This window comes from Bubalus kerabau, chromosome 22 (genome assembly GCF_029407905.1).
Source record: "Bubalus kerabau isolate K-KA32 ecotype Philippines breed swamp buffalo chromosome 22, PCC_UOA_SB_1v2, whole genome shotgun sequence".
Classification (NCBI taxonomy): Eukaryota; Metazoa; Chordata; class Mammalia; order Artiodactyla; family Bovidae; genus Bubalus; species Bubalus kerabau.
In genome coordinates, this window is record NC_073645.1 from 13,352,048 (window position 1) to 13,374,176 (window position 22,129).

At 43.3% G+C, this 22,129-nt stretch overlaps 1 protein-coding gene across 1 annotated transcript; it reads right to left on the bottom strand.

The window, feature by feature from the left end:
* Window positions 1-328: 328 nt before the first annotated feature.
* Window positions 329-18,002, bottom strand: ACTA2 (actin alpha 2, smooth muscle). Its single transcript, XM_055560018.1, has 9 exons — window positions 17,851-18,002; window positions 14,393-14,547; window positions 12,916-13,044; window positions 9,863-9,973; window positions 7,475-7,559; window positions 6,935-7,096; window positions 5,011-5,202; window positions 3,544-3,725; window positions 329-936 (listed from the first exon to the last, which is right to left on the bottom strand). The coding sequence occupies exons 2-9, from the start codon at window positions 14,519-14,521 to the stop codon at window positions 793-795; spliced, it is 1,134 nt and encodes a 377-aa protein (XP_055415993.1). The 5' UTR covers window positions 14,522-14,547; window positions 17,851-18,002; the 3' UTR covers window positions 329-792.
* Between the last annotated feature and the right edge of the window lie 4,127 nt (window positions 18,003-22,129).

Below are 22,129 nucleotides of genomic sequence, written 5' to 3' on the forward strand. Positions count from 1 at the left end.
CAAAGAGTTCTGAAGAACAAATGAGTGGAGACATGTGTAAACCCCTTAGTGTGATGACTGACACCGGTAGTACTCACAAAGTATGGTTATTTTTCCCATCCCTTCCAGCCTGAATGTATCTGTAGTATCATTTTCAGAGACAGGTATTGATCAGGAGAAGGGAAACAGATGCTTTCGATGTGTAGTAAGATTTTAGCGGTGTTTCTGTTTTTTAAAAATCTGTATTTCCCCTGGGAAACTTAAAAGTCACACTTTTTAAAATATATATATCCAAGTTTAATATCTCATATATAAAAAGTCATGTATATGTATAATATATGTATGTATGTGTACACAGGCTATCAGGCGGTTATAGAGAGCAAAGTTATATAACGAAGGTTATGAAGTCAGTATGAACTATCCTATTGATACACTTTAATCCATGTTTATGTTTATCTCCTGTGTATCTTCAAATTTTTCCTGGTACAGCATTAGCTGGCACTTCTCACCTTAATGTAATTGTAGCCTTTCCTGGGAAACTCACACATCCTGGTTGTCATGTCCCGAGATACACCACTAGAGGGAGCAACTCCATAACAGGTGAGGTCAGTCGAACCAAATCAACATGATCAGCCTGATGCTGATCCGAAGCCAAGGCTACATATTACAGGTACCATATCTCAGATTTATTAAAAAACACATAGGTAACAAGTCAGAGCTTGGGCTAGGAATGATTTGAAAAAGAATTGAAGGCATTATTCCACAGAACATTCACAGTGTGTACTAGAGACAGACAAGAGAGCAGGGAGTGTCTTAGAAACATTTGCGGTGGACGATGGATGGCCCGGCCTCATCGTACTCCTGTTTGCTGATCCACATCTGCTGGAAGGTGGACAGAGAGGCCAGGATGGAGCCACCAATCCAGACAGAGTATTTGCGCTCGGGAGGGGCGATGATCTGTTGGTCAGGATGAGAAAGGGCCGTTAGTGCACTGGGAGGGGAACTGGGGATTCCAGCATGGTCAGGACTTGTGGCCCCGGCTGAAGTTTCTTGGGCCTTGGGGACAGTCTTGGCTGTTAGATGCTGAAACTGGACGCTAACCCATGGGGTGTGAACAGTTGTGGATTTATAGATTCTTCAATCAGCACCTCTGATTTCCCGGCTCCCTTTTATGCCAGGGTCACTAACCCTCGGATCTAACGCCTGATCTGAGCTGGGGCTGCTGTAACAACAGCAGAAATAAAGTGCACAATAGATGCACTTGAACCATCCCGAAACCATCCGCTAACCCCCAGTCCGCGGAAAAAATTGTCTTCCACGAAACCGGTCTCTGATGCCAAAAAGGTTGGGGACTGCTGTTAAACAATCTACTCCAAAACTTCTGACACTTCAGCTTCATTCAGCCTCAGTTCAGTTCAGTTCAGTCGCTCAGTCGTGTCCGACTCTTTGCACCCCATGAATCGCAGCACGCCAGGCCTCCCTGTCCATCACCAACTCCCGGAGTTCACTCAAACTCATGTCCATCGAGTCAGTGATGTCTGCTATCATGCAAATGGAAAGTTGGCCCCCAATTCTACACAACCTCCACTTAAGTCCTGACATTGTCCCTGATTCCTATCAGCTGTCCTTCAGAGCTCAGCACGACACATACACTCTGTGGACACAAACACCAGCAACTTCCAGGGGAACTTTTAACGGTGTCAGAATTTCTGAGCACATAAGAACTTACTGTAAGACCCGATTAAGTCTACCAAGAGGCACTGTTTAACACTGAGGGATCCATTGCTGGTGGGATGAAGATTCCCCTGGGATAGGTCTCGGCTAAGCTTGCACTGTGGCTGGCCCTACCTGCATGAACCGGCCTGGCAGGCAAGGACATGCTGATGTTTCTTAAATCAATGACTGGTTTAGGCCCAGAGAGCAGTGATTCAGAACAAGGGTACGTCTACCTTGATCTCTGCTCTCTGGTTCTAAAAATAGCTAGAGCTGAGTAAGTCTAAATTCCACATCAGACTTGGATACTTAGGTAGAAATAAATATTGACCAATAGATAAGATATTTCTGAAACTGTGGGGAAACGGTTTAATTTCTCTTTATTCCTTGAGCTCTGGTTGAACATTTATTTTTAATGCAAGGGGCTGATATTTACTGAGAACTTACTGCCAAGCACTTTGCCCAGCATTTTACATGTACTATCTCATTTAATCTTCATAACCATCTTGAAGAATAAGGGCTGAATCCGTCCCATATTCTAATGAGGAAACAGACTGAGTGAGGTTTAAGTAATTGACCTTGGTCACACCGACTGGTACATGTCAGACCCAATATGCAAACCAGGACCTCTCCCAGCTGGTTTTTCTTTCTGTTTTGTTTTAGAAATAACCTTTCAGTTTTAGATACTTTTAGATTTATATACGAGTGGTACAGACAGTACAGAATCCCTACAGACCACCCCCAACCCCATTCAGTTTCAATTTCCCATAATGTCATCATCTTACTGCCCCAGGTTTTCAATGGTTTGCTCTCACCACACTGGAGCTCAGAATTCTACACTCATTTCTATTCAAGACTCCAAGACTGGAGAACCAGAAACTACCAAACTCTGGCTGGGTGTCTATCATCCGAGGAACACAAATCCTCAGAAAACAGGCTCTCTCCTCTCATCCCACAGTCCCTCCTCGCCTGTAATGTGGAGAGAGAGTGTGCTTCAGTCTAGCACACCCTGTTATGTTAGCTGCAGACTCCTTAAAAAAAGAGACGGGAGCGCAAATAACAGAGACCTTGTCTCAATAGCTCTTGTGTGTGTGAACTGCACCCTGAGTGCCCTTTCTCCCGCTCCCTGGGACATGGATCAGAGGGTCCCAGCCTGGCCTCCTGATTTCAGAGTAACAGTAGTCTTTGCGAAGTCTCCGGCCACATGTTAGCTTGACTCCAAAGAACGATAGCCTTTTAATCTGAGTTCCTCTGACTGACTCAAAACGCACACAGTGTAGGGGTCCTGCTGGCTCAGGGAGTGAGTTTGGCCATCCTGGGGTCATGCTTCGGTTTGGAGCACTCGTTTCAAAAGGTGCATCAGAAAGAGAGATGAAGATAAAGTTCCAATTCCTGGCTGCTGAGATGGAATCACATTTAGTACTGAAAGAGGAGTATACTACTGAAGCTACAGGATTTATACCTGTTTAGAAAGGTCTGGCTCACCTGTAATGTTTATAATGTTCTATACATGAGATGCACCAGTTTCATGATGAGGAAAAACAACATATTGTGTATTTCAATGAGATATGAGCACATGAGTGGCTCTCTTGACCTTTTCCTGCGTCCGCTGAAAGTAGCTGACTGACATGGATACGTATTGATTAAATTTTGTACAAAATAATTCAACTCCTCTATGAATGGAACTGACTTAGACCCTTAAAAGTATGATACTTGAGGACTTTTACCCACTGCCTAGCTCTAAGACCCATAAGTGTATGCAACCAAGATGTAGCCTCTGAAGAATCCTTCACTTCTGGTTATAAGCTTGGCATTGCCAGCAGCATAGAAGGGTCTGTCACAGAACTTTACCTTGATCTTCATGGTGCTGGGGGCCAGGGCCGTGATCTCCTTCTGCATGCGGTCAGCAATGCCGGGGTACATGGTGGTACCCCCGGAGAGGACGTTGTTAGCATAGAGGTCCTTCCTGATGTCAATATCACACTTCATGATGCTGTTGTACGTGGTCTCATGGATGCCAGCAGACTCCATCCCTGGAAAAGAGACACAGGTTGTGGTCCTTGGGTGATAAAGAAAACCCAGGCAGACATGGAAGACGATGTGAGCAACTGGATGATCTTACACTAGACCACAGCTTGGCAGGCACAATGCTCTAGCTGCCACCATCTCAGGACTGAAAGACCCTTGAAATGTCCCAGGTCCTCCTACCATTTGTCTAGGGAGGAAGCCCTGCTTCGGCATCTCTGGAAGGGTGAGAGGCTATAATATCACAGTCCTCAGTCTTAATAGACTCTCTACTATAAATGATTCAAATAAAAAGCAAAGCCTTCAAATTCCCAAAGCCTTGAGAAGGTCCCAGGCTGAGCTAATATCACAGCTGTTGCTCAGAACTCCCAAATCTCTCCTTGACTGCTGTCTTGTTCTCACCCCTCAAAGCTAAATGGTGCTGGAACATTCGAAATAGGTTTCATTTTATTTGGACAAAGACTCGTTTTTCTTCAACCTTGATAATATTTTTTTTGTCTGAATTTCTTGCTAATTTCTGACATGGGTCTTTTGAAAAGAACCTCCAGATGGCTCTTCATCTTTTACAGTTTTATGATGTACTGCTAAGCATGCTTAGTAATGGATTACTGCCAATATGAGTTTGGGTAAACTCCGGGAGTTGGTGATGGATAGGGAGGCCTGGTGTGCTGCAGTCCATGGGGTCGCACGGAGTCAGACACGACTGAGCAACTGAACTTAACGGAACACCTAATCAGCATTGAGTGCACTTAGTGCCCCCGCCCCCACACATCTCATTTTAAAGATGAGGACACTTTTTGCAAATGAAGACATTTTACAGATGAGGCTCCAGAAGGCAACATTATGAAAGGAGAACTAAGATTCACACCCAGGCTCACCTCTCTATAAACAACTATGCGAACCTGTCTCCCAAGGTCAACGCTAATGTAGGGACGGACATCTCCATTTTTCTTTTCCCCTGTTATTTCCAGACTCAGCATTCAACCCATCCTTCCGGTGGCTCCGCTGTCTCCTAAGCATGGACAGTATCTGATTCTTTCACCATAAACCATGCACCAAGAATGCTTCGGCTAGACTACAACCTAGACAATGTTTTCTTAAAAAGAAAACTCCTTTCACGGCTTCTTTAGGTCTTCTCACTTTAAAAACGTGACATTCTTTCCCTTGCCCTGGCTCAGAGGTGCCCTTGGTTTTTTGGCCCCTGTCACATGCTGCCACACGCAGAAGGGCACTGGGGGCTGAGACCAGCTGGTGGAAGGAGAGGAGGGTGCTCTCCCCGGGTGTGCTGCTTACCGATGAACGAAGGCTGGAACAGGGTCTCGGGGCAGCGGAAACGCTCATTCCCGATGGTGATCACCTGCCCATCAGGCAGCTCATAGCTCTTCTCGAGGGAGGAGGAGGAGGCGGCAGTGGCCATCTCATTCTCAAAGTCCAGGGCTACGTAGCACAGTTTCTCCTTGATGTCCCGGACAATCTCACGCTCAGCTGTCAATGAGATACAAACACGGTGGTCAACATCGAGATTTGCACAGGCGGTGAAAACCCACCTGCCCTACAGTACTTACGATACAGGTTTCTCCCTGAAAGTGTATGTTCTGTTCTGCAACCCCAAACCCACAAGGACAATTAAATTATAGGTCCATTAGGGAACCACTTCTGTTCCCAGCAAAGTGCTTCACACAGAGAAACTTCTAAGCAGATGATGTCCGGACAGTGCATGGTAGGATGAAAATGAGCTGGCTATCTCCAGACAAAGAGCAGGAATCCTTTTGGACGTTAACTTTTTTGCATGATTAATTAATGACTCTCTGTTATACGTGCTATATAACAGTTTGTTATATTGGATTTTCAGTTGACCAGGAAGATTCATGCCAAAAGAGTCCCTTAGAAGCACCTACAGTTTTAAAAAGCTCTGAAGACCCATGTTGTCTGACCCAGGCGGATTCCAACTCAAGTCCTTGGAAAACTCATCACCTTCCAGAAAGAGGGTCAGGACCAGTCCCGGTAGAGAAGGTCCCAGTGGTGCATGGAAGAAGTGGGTGGGCAGACCCCTTTCCGACTCCTGTCCTCTGAAGTTCTGAACAAGTGGCTTTACCCAGGCCCCTGGGGACTTTTTGGAGGCTTCTTGGAATTCCTCAGAGAGGGCAGAGAAGGGTCAGAATTCATTCAACTCTCTATTCCAGAAGGAGATTTTTAAATTGTCAGGGCTCAAGTTTGGAGTCTAGGATAAGTCTTGGGCATGTCCCAAAACCTGAACATTTGGACAAGAGCAAATTGGCCAGGGAAGGGCAGGCAGCCAGGGTCAAGGGCACTGAGGTCGTCCTGATGCCTCTAGGACTGTCTGCCTCTGCCTCTCATAGAGAGAGACCAAGGGTACCAGTTTAGTCGGAAGACGAACATGTCATTGCCTGCTGGGTTGGTATTACTAACCACTAACAAGTAAGTATCTCATGCTTCCTCGGGACCAGGAATTCCACATGCAACATCCTTGCGAGAAAGAGTAAATGATTGCTCCCATTTTACAGACAGCCTGTGGCTTAGTGGACTTGGGCATCTTGTCCCAGGTCACACAGTTAGCGAGCGGCAGAACTGGGACCCAAACCCTGTCAGGATGTTTCCAAAGATTGTCAATCACCATGCCATACTATTTTCAGGCTCTTTTCATATTAATTTTTTTGGAGTGTAGTTGCTTTACAATGTTGTATTAGTTTCTACTGTACAGCAAAGTGATTCAGCTGTACATACACATATAATGTGCTCTTTCTCTCGGGATTTCCTTCCTATTCAGGTCACGGTGGAGTGTCAAGTAGAGTTCCCTTTGCTATACAGTAGGTTCTCACTAGTTATCTACTTTCCACATAGTATCAGGAGTGTATATATGTCGATCTCAATCTCCCAATTCCTCCCCTATTTTCAGTCTCTGTGTGTGAATGGAAGGGATTAAAAAATGTTCAAATAATGCAACTCTGACAAGCTCGTAATACCTGATGGTTAAAACTATTCTTCTCAAGGAAATGGTGTAATCATTTTGTGGTACGGAAATGGTGTAATCGTTTTGTGGTTACACATAGCAAAACAGTCAGAGCTTTGCCCTGGGCATTAGAGTCAGGTCTCGCTGTCTGCAAGGCTCCCTCCCATTGTTTTCTCGGATAGTCACCAGGTCAGGGAAGAACACCCCGCCCCAGTGACCCCTCCCTTTATGTCCCTCAGGCCTCACCGGTGGTCACGAAGGAATAGCCTCGCTCGGTCAGGATCTTCATGAGGTAGTCGGTGAGATCTCGGCCAGCCAGGTCCAGACGCATGATGGCGTGGGGCAGGGCGTAGCCCTCATAGATGGGCACGTTGTGGGTGACACCATCTCCAGAGTCCAGCACAATGCCTGGGGGACAGGTGTGCACGATAAGTCACCAGGGGAGCTGGTGTATGATCACTTACTGGTCTAGTAGAAGGGGAATTTCTAACCCTTTTATTTGAAAGGAAGGAAGACATTTGATAGGAAAAAGAGAGTTGAGGCAGGGCAAGGTAAAGAAAAGAAAGAGAAAAAAAAAATAGGAAGAGGGAAACAATAGGAGTCCTCCTGGAAATACAAGTTAAAGGGCTTATTTTCAAAGGTGAGAAGAAGCCCTCAAGGGGTGGGAATTAACTCTGTCAATTCTAAATAACCTCCAGTCCATCACAACACACATGTTTATAAACCATTCAATCCTGTAACTGATGGTGTACTCAACCAGGGCTTTCACCCTGCCCAGCCACCTACCAGTTGTACGTCCAGAGGCGTAGAGGGACAGCACCGCCTGAATAGCCACATACATGGCTGGGACATTGAAAGTCTCAAACATAATCTGCAAAGCAAGCCAAAGAGATGAGTTAATGATGCTGCCAGTATCATCAAGCATGCACAAGAGAGCATCTTGTTGATGGCTGCAGATGGGCCTGGCTGGTTCTGGGTAGAGGAAACTAAGGTAAAGGAGGGTTAGAGAAGCCTTGGTTACTGGTCGAGGAGAAAGGAAGGTGTAAATGGAGAGACTACCATACCGGTGACCTGGTGTCATGGCGGGTGGAAGGGACAGTGTGCACACATGATCAGCCAGGTATTAGGAGGGTCTAGTTTCTGGTCCTGGCCCTCACTTGAACGTGACCTGGAGAATTCACCAAACTAACAACTGACTAATGTGGGCGGCCTGCGGGATCTTTGTTCCCCAACCAGGGATCGAACCCAGCCCTGAACAGTGAAAGCACTAAGCCTAAACCACTGAAGCTCAGACTGGTTGAGATGAACCCCATTCTGTGATCTGTCTGAGATTCCATTTAATCTGTTCAACTTTTTTCTGTAGTTGCTGTGTCAATGTCAGCCCTACAGTCTGAGGCCATTCTAGCTGCAGTGAAGGAGTCCTGATTGCTGGAAGAAAAGAACTGCCTGCTGGTAACAGAGAACCAGATATGAATGTTGATGTGGTGGTTCATGCCGTCCAGAGCATAGTTAGCACCAGAGCCCCTCCAGGTCACGTGTTGGAAATGTGTGCCCATGGAGATGCCCATAGGCCTCCATCTCTCCATCTGCAAAACCCTCTCTGGTCTATTAACCAGAGTAAACATCTAGCATAGTTTGCTGCTGCAGCTGCTGCTGCTAAGTCACTTCAGTCATGTCCGACTCTGTGCGACCCCACAGACGGCAGCCCACCAGGCTCCCCCATCCCTGGGATCCTCCAGGCAAGGACACTGGAGTTGGTTGCCATTTCCTTCTCCAATGCATGAAAGTGAAAAGTCAAAGTGAAATCGCTCAGTCGTGTCTGACTCTCAGTGACCCCATGGACTGCAGCCTACCGGGCTCCTCCGTCCATGGAATTTTCCAGGCAAGAGTACTGGAGTGGGTTGCCATTGCCTTCTTCGAGCATAGTTTGCTAGACGGCCATAATTCCCAAGTGTTCGTTTTTACAATTCACTGGGAAAAAAGCTCCCTTAAGAAATAGCATCTCTTGCATCATGGGTCCTTTCCAAACACACAGATGTTCCCCTGCAGAGAACAGCTGCTAGTGTGTTGATGAGGCATCCAGAGCTCTTCCAAGAAAAAGGCTTTGCAGTGTTTATGTTTATTATTCTCTGAGGTCAAAAGATTGTGGGCCAAATCCAAGCTCTGACACTTCTAGCTGTGTGACCTTGGGACCATCACCTAATGTACTTAAGTCTCAAATTATTCATTTATATTGGTCGTGGTTTAGTTGCTAAGTCTGACTCTTACAACCCCAAGGAGTATATAGCCCACCAGGCTCCTTTATCCATGGGATTTTCCAGGCAAGAATACTGGAGTGGGTTACTATTTCCTTCTCCAGGGGATCTTCCTGACCCAGGAATAGAACTTGGGTCTCCTGAATTGCAGGCAAGATTCTTTACTGACTAAGCCAACAGGGAAGCCTTCATTTATATTATTAGGATAATAATAGCTCATGCTTTAAGTTAAGATTTAAAGAGACAATCTGTATAAAATGCTTAGCCCAGTGCTTAACCATAACAAGCCTGAAGTTGACACTAGGTGTATTTATTAAGCAGCTCATCCAAACTGGAAACTTTGTCTGGATGATGGAATAGATAGTCTCCTGTTCCAAAATCTCTGAGCTTCAGAAAGTCACAATAAAGATAATAGTAAATACGTGTTTGGTGTTTATCATACCAGGTACCGTGAAACACATTTAGCATTTGTCTCATTAATCTTCAAATCATATGAAAAATAATAGTACTAATATTATTCTCAACATATGGACAAGGAAACTGAGTCTATGAAAATTAAGTGGATATTTTAAAGTCACACAGCTGATAAGTGACAGATGGAATCTTCAAACTGGGATCTGACTCTAGGACCAAACTTCTCCATTGTATGTTATCCTGCACTTTGAAATGACTTCTCCTTAGAAGCTTTAAACCTAAACATGTGGCCTTTGCAGTTAAATCTGGACAATTTCCTATTGCTCTTGGAGCCAAGGGGCCATTCCTGCAGGAAGCATGTCTGATGCCCGTGGCCTTGGGAATCCAGGAAAGTTGTCAGCCTGTGAGTGGACTGTTGGGTGGGCCTTTTATCTGCTATTCTATACAACCCCCTTCAAGGACGTCCTCCAAGCCCCAAAGTGCTGGGTCCTAGAGTGGTATTTACCTGGGTCATTTTCTCCCGGTTGGCCTTGGGGTTCAGGGGCGCCTCGGTGAGAAGGGTTGGATGCTCTTCAGGGGCAACACGAAGCTCATTGTAGAAAGAGTGGTGCCAGATCTAGGGGACCAAGGAAAAGCACAGCAATGAGGTGCAGCAGAGGCATGACAGCCCTCAAAAAGGGACCAGAATGAGCACATGAAACCAGGTCCAAACATAAGTGCTCATTATGTGCCCACGTTTTTACAGGTTCAGAGACTCAAGCTTAAAGACTAAGGAACTTCCCTGAGAATTCACACCTAGTAAGTGAATGAGCAAAAACCCAAACCCACATCTACGAGGCAGGATAGGGTAATGGTTAGGGACATAGGCTCTGGAGTGAAACCTGGGTTCAAATCCTGGCTTAAGCACTTCTTGGTTATATGAGTGTAGGCAAATTTTAACCCTTCCCTGCAACAATCTCTTCATGGGGAATATAAAAATAATTCATGTCTTTGTGAGACTAAATAGAATTACTATTTAGCCCCATGCCTGGCCCAGAGCAAATGTTGCCATTATTCAACTATATCTTCTTTATCCACTGGTGCTCACTAAGTCGTGTCCAACCCTTTGCAAGCCCATGGACTGTAGCCCACCAGGCTCCTCTATCCACAGGATTTTCCTGGCAAGAATACTGGAATGGGTTTCCATTTCCTCCTCCAGGGGACCTGCCTGAGCCAGGGATCAAACCCATGTCTCTTGTGTCTCCTGCATTGCAAGAGGAAGCTTTACTGCTGAGCCACCAGGGAAGCCCCCACTTTAATTAATATTCATGGGCAGGTGACTTAGTGTAGCAAGTAAAAGGACAAATGAATAAATATATGAATGGATGAATGAAGCAGATCTGAAAACCTAATGGTTATTTTTAATATTTAAGGGCATTTTTCCACCCCTCCATTCCTCTTTTTGCTCCCCAGGGTTGAAAGACGCCTACCCTGGTTGGCACACACTGGACCTTTCATTCATGGACAGACCTTGGCCTTCAGGTGTTTCCCCAAAAAGCCAGTCCCTGTTTCTAGCACGATGTACTTTGAATATGCTTGTGTTTGCTTCATGGTTAAGCATGCGCTTTATTTTTATTTTTTGAGCTGTTTCTTTTTGTAATTTAATTTTTATTTTATATTGGATTATAGTCAATTTACAATATTGTATTAGTTTCAGGTGTACCGATAAGTGATTCAGTTATACTGAAAAGTCTTTTTCAAATTCTCTTCCCATAGAGGTTATTGTAGAATATTGAGTAGAGTTCTCTGTAAGCATCCTTTTTAACCCTGGATGCCATAAAGAACAAACTGTTGTGAAAAGAGTTCAGGTGATTAATTATTTTTAAAAGCCCCAAAATTCTCCAGTAGTGCCTGAAATATTAAATTCATTTAGAATTGAAACAAAATAAAAACAAGAACTGCTAGTGAAAGTTCGTACATTAACAAAAGCAAGATTGACTTTAAAGATTCTTTATCTTGTTGCAGTTTCTTTGGTTTTGAATTTGCGGTTTCTAGAAAGGAAATGAGACTCCTGAAAGTTCTACTCCTTTGATGGAGTAAAAGCAACACAGTGCTCAAGAAATTTAAAAAAAAAAAAAAGAAAAGAAATTCTGCCAATCTTATTGAATACCGTGGATACTCTGAAACATCGTTAGAAACCAACCAATCTCTATCCCTCCCCACTCTGTCTCTCTTCTCTCTCTCCAGAAGACACTTTACATTTTAGAAATGACAGAATGCTTCATTTGTTTTTCTCCAGGTGAATCCCTTCTGTGATGTTGCCAGCTGCATGGAGAAAGTCTTAAAAGAGAATTTTCTCATCGCTATTCTTATCTCCTCCTCAGTGTCTCCTGCAGTCTCACCCAAATCCAGACTCTTAGACTCAGCAAACCTAATGAAACACATTCTTTTGTAGAGCAGCAGAGGTTTCAGCATTACCACTGATAAATTCTAACAACATTATTTTCTTTCAAAGACTATTCTCTTTTAAAATCGTGAGAGACAGTATGTGTGTGTATCTGTGTGTGTGGAGCTGACAGATATATAAAAGTCCAGGTTTTCTGGTTCTAACATATTTGCCGCATTTAAAAATTTAAGTCACTTTCTCATTATTTCTTCTGCTTTTTCTTTGATCACTTTGTTTCCATGATGCTTAAGAGCAAACATCAAAATCCTCGGATTTAACTCTTCTCATTAGCTCTTCTATATGGGTCTGGGAGAGAAAGACTTCACTTAATGCCACTCAGGGAGATATTTTTTGAACTGTTTATTTAAAAATTTGTGTTGGTTGCTTGTGCTTCAATATGTTGAGGGACATTTTAGGAATGTACCAAATCTACAATGTCACAGCCCCTTTTCTACAGAGAAAACTAAAAGCAAAAAAAAAAAGAACAACTAGTTTTTTTTTTAATGTTCAGGGTAAATTAATGAAAAACTTTCAGGAGTGGGTGGGTGAAGGCTCTTCCCAGCTCTTCCATCCCTTGTTATCCTGTTTGAAGCCCATACAGTGCTTGTCCTTGGAGGGCAAGCCAGTTGTCTGAGCAATAGACTATAATTCCCACCACTGTCAAAGGACTACTGTTCTTATTTTTAGAGCTACCGCCCTCTGTGCTACGCTTAGTCGCTCAGTTGTGTCCGACTCTCTTCAACCCCATGGACTGTAGCCCACTAGGCTTCTCTGTCCGTGAGATTCTCCAGGCAAGAATACTGGAGTGGGTTGCCATTTCCTTCTCCAGGGGATCTTCCCCACCCAGGGATCGAACCCATATCTCTTGCATCTCCTGCACTGGCAGGCGGATTCTTCACCACGAGCGCCACCTGGGAAGCCCATCTGCCTCTAATTGATTTATAAACCCTCGTAGTCAAGGAATTTGCTTTTTAAAATAAAGTTCAGAATTTTAAAAATTCAGTTAGTAATAATCTAGAAGGATCACCAACAAGTAAAAGCACAACCAGGCAAAGTGAGCCTGTTCTTTTCCCCAGCAGTAGCCAGACGTTTGAGATCCAGGCCACAGGTACCAGTCATGCCTCTCCCAGTACCTTTTCCATGTCATCCCAGTTGGTGATGATGCCGTGTTCTATCGGGTACTTCAGGGTCAGAATTCCTCTTTTGCTTTGTGCTTCATCACCCACGTAGCTGTCTTTCTGTCCCATTCCCACCATCACTCCCTAAAAAGTTCAACACATTACAAGTCAGCCTCTCTCAGAACTTGTGAACTGATTACTGTCCAAACACAAAGGGTTAAATCATTGCAATGAAAGTCCTTCCAGTACCAGCAATGACCGGCTGATCCTATAGTTACTGAGCTCTTAGGAAACATCCCTTAGGTGATTTGAAACAGGCCTGAACAGGCCTACAAATAGCAGAGAACCTTGAGGGTAGGGCGACTTTGTCATTTATCTTCTGTGTTCCTTCATGAGCTCTCTTAGGGCAAAGATTGAATCTGTCTTGTTCGCCAGTAAGACAAATTGCCTGGCGTGTATCTGCCACTCAATCATTATTTGTTGAATGGATATACAAAATTTTACACATTAGTTAAATGGCATTTTGCCTCTCGTGAATCCTTTAAACTGTACGTTTGGAACTGTCACCTAACTCAAGAGTATATCTAACCATTATAAGCAAAAGCATTATTTCTACAAATGACCACTCAGTACTTGGTTTCTAATAGATAAAATCATACTGATCAATATTACCCTATCTGCCTAAACTAGTGGGATGCTTTTTTTTAGTCATTAATATGAATCTTTAGAAAAAAAGAATCCTTATGACTAAAATTTAAAATTGCATTGGAGTGACAGAATTGCAAAACAGGTGGGGCTCCTATAGTTCCTTAAGAAGTGATTTTTGCAAAATATCTTGGTTGTTAAAGTTCAACAAAGAGACAGAGTTCTTTCACTGGGGAAGGCTTCTATTATGTCTTCTTGTGAATTGATGCCAAATCAAAAGTCTAAATATCAATCAGATAGGCTCAATGTGCAAAATACATTTCTGATGTGAAAGGAGAATTTCTGGGATGAAGCTCTCACCTTTTACCCTGTGGCTGCCATCCATATTTTCTTTCTATATGTTGTGTAAAATTACCATATGTCTATCCACATGTATTTCGTTGACATCTAACAGATGTAAAATTACATTGGGTAACAACGCTTACTTTCATTTCACATTAGGTTCTTTGAGAATGAGCAACTTGACTTTTTACTGTAGTTTCTTTCCATAGCGTAGCTATGGAATACATCAAATAACTCATAGATATTTCTGATGCTGACGACCGTGGTTACATTTAGACAAAAACGATTTATGAAAAAAAAAGTCTCCCACCAGGTAATCTGTCAACAATGTATATGAAACGGGCACTTATCTCTGGACATCAGTCATCAGAGGTACATTTCTAACAAAGTTACATAATTTCTAGGCAGAGAGCAACAATCTATGAATATCCATGGACACAGAGACATAGAGGGACCAAATCTATACGGCTTTGTTTCTCTCTGCTTCAGAGAGAATTTTGCTCACCTGATGTCGAGGACGTCCCACGATAGATGGGAAAACAGCCCTGGGAGCATCATCCCCCGCAAAGCCGGCCTTACAGAGCCCAGAACCATTGTCACACACCAAGGCGGTGCTGTCCTCCTCCTCGCACATCTCGGCTGCAGCTGCTTCACAGGGTCCTAAAGGGATCAGGGAGGAAGCCAACGCAGGTGTGATCCAGCAGTCTTGGAGCTTACCTGACCACTCCCACCTTCCAGCCGGAGTTGAGACTCCTCCTCTCCTAGAGCGCCCTCTGCTGATTCTTATCTAACACACCATTTATTTCAAAGCACTTTGATCAGACTGTAATCTTAAATTCAGACTTGTCCATTCATACAGGAGGTCTCCAGCACAGGAACATCACGTGTGCTATAAGCACTTTAAAGATTGACTAAGCAAGTGAAGGAATGAACCACTGCAGAATACAGATGGAATATCGACCCACGAGATCTGATCTCACAGGGACAAGTCACCCGTCATTTGTTAATGACGTACCTAGAATTTGCTGTCTGTATATACCCATACTCATATTTTTCTAGATATGCTATAAATTAAAATTTTTTTCCAAAAAAGTAGATTTTGAGGAATGAGCAGCATGTGAAATTTTGGAAGTACTGAAACATTTCATGTAAAAAATGTTTAAAAGAATATTCTCTTTTGGATCCGGGGGACTTTAATTTTATACAAGGGTAAAATTAAAGACCTGAGGAACCAATCAAAGTGTCTTAAGGAGGGGCTTAAAATTTTAGGGGTCACAGTCATTCCATTAATAAAAATCACTGCTAACCTCTAAGTCCAACAAGGCAGAGTGAGTCCAAAAAATTACATATCATGCAGTAGAATGTTCTATTGTCCTTAAGAAATATAAATAAAAGGATAAGTTATGGGTCATTCTTATGCAATACTAGGCTTGAGGTATGCGTTGTATGATCCCATTAAAATGTATTGTGATGCACTAGAAAAAAGATTAATCATATTTACCAAGATGTTGATGGGGGTTATTTTTGAAGTGGTGGATATTCTAGGTGTTTTACATGAAACCCTGGGTTCTGTGATATTTTCTAAATAGATCGAGCATATATTCTTTCAGTAAGAACACAGTATTTTAAATATCCCACATTTAAGCTTGAATTGCATGACAGAATTTGGAAGGTTGGAGTAAAAGTAACAACTTAAAGATTTGGGAAATTGAAGGCTTATTAGAGAACATTTTCGTTTAATACCCTCATTTCTACAAATGAGAAAACTCAGGGGAAGTGATTTGCCAAAAAACATGAACCTCACCTTAGAGGACATAACTTAAAATCCAGGACACTTGCTATCATTGCCAACTGACAGACAAGGAAATCAAGACTCAAGGAGTTGAAGTGACTTGTCCAGATCTCAAAAGTGGTAAAGTTGGGACAGCAAAGATTATAGCACCCAATGATTATGGTCTTGGACTCTGGAATCTCACTGCCTGGATTTGAGTGTGGGTTTTGCCACTTAGAAGCTATGTGATTTAGTAAGTTATTTAATATCTCTGAATCAGTCTCTTTATCCATCTATGAAAGAACAATAATATCCATGTGTAGTACATAGAGTCTTATGGGGATTAGATATTTTAAAGTATTTAAAATAATTGATAGTGGCATATACATTATGAATTCCCAGTAAATACTATTTTTAAATTATCAATTTAAATTATAATTATTGTGTGATTATTATCATTATCCAGATCTTTTTATTTCTAGTCTTGGCTTCCTTTCCACACTACTTCCAGGCTTAGGACAGGGATCTTCAACTTGTAGATTCTACTTTTAAGAATAGAAAATGTAACTTATAAGTGGCTGACTCTTTCCTTTCCCACCCTTCCCTTCCCTTTCCTGACACTGAATTGTGTTTGGCAGTCATGTGACTTGGCTTTCTTCCTAGCAGATCAAGAAGTAAGGAGAGAGGTGAGAAATTTAAGGGAGATGAGGCAGAAGCAGCAGCCTGAGGCAAGTGTCAGAGGTGGCCAGCACCAGATCAGTACCCTCTCTGCAAGTGCTAAGCAGACTTTCCAAACCAAAAGGAAGAGCTGAAAACAGGATAAAATATTCAGAATTAGGAGACTTTGAAAATGTGATGGTATGGACACCAGGAATACACATCTTTAGTAACCCTTTCCTTGGGCAAGAAAGGTTTGGGGGAGTGTCAGAATGCACTGCAGAAGAAATAGATTGAACCCTCAACATGCAAGGGAAAAAAACTCAAAATTTAGTAAATGTGCTTTTATTTGACCAAAAAAAAAAAAAAAAATGTCTAGGAAGAATCTTAAAATCTCTAAACCAAGCACTGTCCTTAGAGAAATCTGTATGCCCCAGAAAGAAGCTGGCTGAATGGTTTACAACTCTTATCTAACCTGATGAGCAGCTGGGTTTGGAGCAAAGCATTTCCTAATTAGGTAAAACCCACTAGAATGTCTGCTCTTGGAACGGCACCCAGGTCAGGGGGGTTTGCTCCAACTGACTGGAGTGCATCTTGTGCCAAAAATGAGGGAGTTAGTGGGAGGGGAACACTCCAGTTCCCAGCTCCACGGTCTTGAAACACAAACCATATTTAGTCATGAATCACAAAATGGAAGGAAAAATCTTAGCGTGAAAACCCCAGTCGGGGCTGGAGCTGCCAAACCCTGATTCACAGAGAAGATCAGCCTGGGGTGGCGAGGCTGGCTCCGTGGTCCCGCCTGGCTGAGAAATGCAAACCATCCCATAGGCTGAAATGCAAACAGCTGTCAGTTGCACGCCAGCTCCCTCCCTCTTTACTCACCAAGATTCAGTTGAGTTCCTGCTATGCTCTGCTGCAAACCAACCAAGGGAGGCGCATATACCCTGAACTGCAAGCTCACAGTTACACTCAAGAGACTTTCCCATAGAAGATACCACCAATGAGAGCCAGAGGAACCCAGATGCAAATACACAAAGAGCCAATATCAAAGGCTAGGCAGCTAACCTCTGTTCAGTTCTAAAATCCACTGTCAAGACACCGCAGTTGCACCAAAAGTACAGTCCAGTGAAAAATCCCCATACCAAATCTGAACCACAAGCAGATACTGGAGTTTCCAGTGTCTAAATATACATCGTTGTGTAGCTGGCTGACTGCAGACAGCTAGACTGCACCTCTGAAATGCACTACAAGACCGGGGCTGCTGGTTTAATATAAACAAATTTTGCAGGTGACACTCATAGATTTCATTCCATCTTCCTCACCCCTTCCTCCCCGACACAGGCTGCATCTTAGCTTTGTTTTTGAGGTTAGATAATTATAGCTAAAGGCTACAATCGTATTAGTAGTACAATCTTCATTCAAACATTTCTGAGTGTGTGAGTCTGGCTAAAATCTCCATAGATGACATCTGATTATACTGGGAAATGTCAGAGCTGCTGGAATCTAAGCCACATCTCTGGGCCGGTGCCACTTACCCTGAAAGTTCTCGGCTGGGCTTCTCCGCTCTGGGTGGTGTTCTGGAGAGCTGAAGGCTCGAGGGTTATATAGCCCCTTGGCCTGTTCCCCTCCCACTGGCTTCCCAAACAAGGAACAAAGACAGACTCAAGCCCTCTGTGGAGTCTAACACAACCATATAGGGACCTCAGCACAAAACTCTCTAATCTGGGTGGCCGGAGGCCTGGGTCTCTTCCACCGCATTCCACTGCTCTGCTCATGAAACGGGAGGCAGCTCAGCTGCCTGTGGGAGATAAACACCCCAAGCCTCCAGAACAACTGCTGAAATGCCCAGAGGTACAGAGCAAGTCTCAGGGGGCATATGCAGGCACGGTTCACACATTCCTCAGGAGATGCCAACAGGCTGTCAGGCTAGCGTTTCATTTTGGGGCATTTCCTCATGAACTGAGCACAGAAAGCAGCAGCCTCTGAGGAGTAGGGACTTTAAAAAGTTCTCCCACAAACGGGGCCTGCAATGAAGAAAGAGATGCTTCAGTGGTTCAGAAGTATGGAGATGGTGTGAGGATCATCAGCGCTGGGTTTGTGAGTCAAGTCTGTGGGGGTATTAATGGAAGCAGGAGCTGCAGTGGAGCAGGCTGGAGGGCCCGTGTCTCACAGAGGCGCTTCGAAGTCTGCACAGTCTTAACCATTTTGGTCCCTGGTTTATTAGCGGTGTCTGCTATTTTGTCCTGACCCATGTAGCAGCATGTTGAGGGTCATCCTTCCAGCAGAGTCCACGCAGGCCCCTGTCACAGAGGCAGTCCAAGAGCAAAGCATGTGTTTCAGGGAAGGCTCTCACGCACTTCGAGAGCCTCCTCTTGCCCTGACGACCCCCTGACAGGTGACAGACAGATGGTGTGACCCAGGCATTCCTCCAAGGAAGGTAGTGAATGAACACACATCTGCTCTAAGCTCTCATCCCCAGGTGGCAATGGATAACTTCAATGGTTTTACGTTTTCCTACTCCCCTCCACCAAGCCACGGTTCTCACTAAATTCATGACAGAAATATTTTTTTATGGATACCATAAGCATTTCTGCTGACATGTGAGAAAAAATCCCAAGGTGAATGTCTCTGTTTCACAGCTGTGGCCAGCTCTTCACTCACGTTACTCTATCTGACTTACTTGATTTATGGTACAGACAGAAACTCACATTAATCTTTGAGAAATCGTGCTGTTGACTATTATGTAATTTTCTGTAGCTTAAGACTAAATAACTAAAATACAGATTTCTCTGTATTTTCAAGCATTTGTCAACTGTTTCTAGTTTCTGGCAACCAGAAAATAGAATTGTCTGAATGTTCAAACTTGAAGAAGACTATGCAGTACAACATAAAATAGGGCATTTGGGATATCCAGTGTTTTTTTTTTTAATCACAGGGAGTATGTGAAGCAAAAATTTCATATTTTCCTCATTGGGAGGGCAATTTGAGTAGCAGGAGGACCCCCCTCCTCTCACTTCTGTCTCAAGCAGTGTCTGTGTAGTCCCTGATAGCTTTATGAAGTGAATGTTTATTAAATACTGAAAATAAGTTTTGATGTTCACTTTTATGGTTCTTCATTTTCTCCCTCGATTCTGGTAGTGCATATTCACAGACCTGACAGCAACCAGAATATAATGACATAAACAGACTTACAAGACGATGACTCAATGTTTAATTTTTCTTACAAGTTTGCCTTCCTTCCTTCTTTCCTTTCTTTCTTCTTTCCTTCTCTTTTCAAATTTACAACACTAATGAGGGAGCACCTGTAATTGAAAATAAATTTTTGACTCAGCAATTAAATGGTCTCATTGTCTGGGTCTGAGGCTTACCCCATCCAGGCCTCCTCAGTGAGAGAAAGCAGCACTGGGTGAGTATGGATGTGTGTACAGAGAAATCCCCAGTCAAGTGGCCAGATCTTTTCTGGGGCTTTCAGCCATGTATCCAAGGAGCTACAGAGCAATTAGGAAAACAGTAGTGTCTGATGACTTGGTTGCTGTTCAGGAAAACTATAAAATAAATTTCAGGCTATAAGCACAGTCAAGAATCATCTCCAGATGTGTTATTCTATAAACAGCACACCCCATCTTGGTAACATAATCCAATGATGATTTACTGTAAATTCATAGAGAGCTGGGGCAATTTTAATCCTCTTTGGGGCCTAGTCCAGAGCTGAGTAAGCAGTGAGTGTTCAATAATTGCCTAATGATTTCTTGATTAATCTTTATCTCCTGTACCCTGTAGATTTCAATTGGCTGTGTCTATGCTGGCTCAGAGCCACATAAGATGGATGTCTGGCAAAGAAAATGATTTTCTGCTGCTGTTGAATATTTGTTGAAATTGTTTTCTCTAGACTCATCACGGTCATTAGCTATTTTGTTCAGCTCATAGAATTCATTTTTCTGAGAAGACTCAATGAGAGCAAGCTATCTTTTCTATCTCTCATTCTTGGATTTGAGTTCTGGAATTCTCAGAACCAAAGCTTGAGTCCTCCTAGGAGCCCAAGCAAACTCATCCAGCCCACGCTGGCACAATGGCCATTCTAACCACATTTGCATGGGTGCGCCCAACTCTGTTCTGTTCTTTGCTTGAGCAAAATCAAAAATTTTATGGCAAATTTGATTTGATACCTGCTGGATGGCATCACTGACTCGATGGATGTGAGTCTGAGTGAACTCCGGGAGTTGGTGATGGACAGGGAGGCCTGGCACGTGCTGTGATTCATGGGGTTGCAAAGAGTTGGACACGACTGAGCGACTGAACTGAACTGAACTGATGGGAAGGTAAGGGCCTCCCAGGTGGTTCAGTGGGTAAAGAATCTGCCTGCAATGCAGGAGATACAGGAGCCATGGGTTCGATCCCTGCGTTGGGAAGATCTGCTGGAGGAGGGCATGGTAACCCACTCCAGTATTCTTACCTGGAGAATCCCTATGGACAGAGGAGTCTGGGAGGCTACGATCCATAGTGTCCCAAAGAGCCGGACATGATTGAAGCAATTGAGCATGCACGCAGGTACATGGGAAGGTAGGCTAATATTCTGGGGATATGCTAATACTGAGAAGATGGTATTTATTTTCACAATGTTCTCATTTATTTGAAAAATCTGAGAGATTCAAAGGAATTTCCTATAAGAGAAGACACTTGGCACACTAAATGTGAGATCAAAGACTTGCAGCATACGGAGGAGATGTAGTGAAAATCAGCCCTCAGTCCTTGTCTTTGTGCAAAAAATTTAGAGCAAAACAGAAGGGATTTTGATTCAGAGTTTAAGTTCTAGAGCCACCATTTGCTCTGTGTCATCTCTCTGCCCCTTAGATTTCTTATATGAAAAACAGGGTTAATAATCATATCTTATCACAAGGTGGTAGTGAGATGCGGAGAGTTAATAAATGAGAAGTACCTGGAATGCTGCCCTTGCCCATGGAGAACACTGTGGGATCATTGTTTATTATTATTATCCAGTGTCCTATGAGGGAAATTTAGATCTAGAGGTGAGAGAGAGATACTTTCTCAGGCAAAAAAAAAAAAGAATTGCAGACTTAAACTCTTTTTTTTTAAATTTCTTTATTTTTAATTGAAGGATTGTGTTGGTTTCTGCTAAACATCAACATGAATCAACCGTAGGTATACATATGTCCCCTCCCTCCTGAACCTCCCTCCTGCCACTTCCCTCCCCAGCCCACACTTCTGGGTTATTACAGAGCCCGGTTTAAGTTCTGTGAGTCACACAGCAGATTCCTATTGGATATCTGTTTTAGATATGGTAGTGTATGTTTCCATGTTACTCTCTCCATAAACTCTTAACCAGTAGAATGTGACAGAGTGTTAGTTTCCTGTTTCTGCTTTACCAAATTAAAACAAACTTTCTACAAACAACAAAACTTTATTTCATTATAGTTCTTCAGGTCAGAAGTCCAGGTTTCACTGGATTAAAATCAAGATAATTATCTTTCTTCTGGAAGCTCTGAGGGAGAATGTGTTTACTTGTCTCTTCCAGTTTCTAGAGGCTACAGCATTCCTTGATTTATGGCCCCTTCCTCCATCTTCAAAGCCAGTTCTGTAGCATCTTCAAATCTGTCTTTCTGACTCTGACCACCCTGCCTCCTTCTTAGAATGACCCTTGTGATTACATCGGACCCTGATGGATAACCCAGGATAATCTTTATATTCTAAGATTAACTTAATCACATCTGCAGATTCATAAGTTCAGGGCATTAGGATGCAGACGTGTTGAGAGGCCATTATTCTGCACACCATATCCAGTCACATGCAGATGCA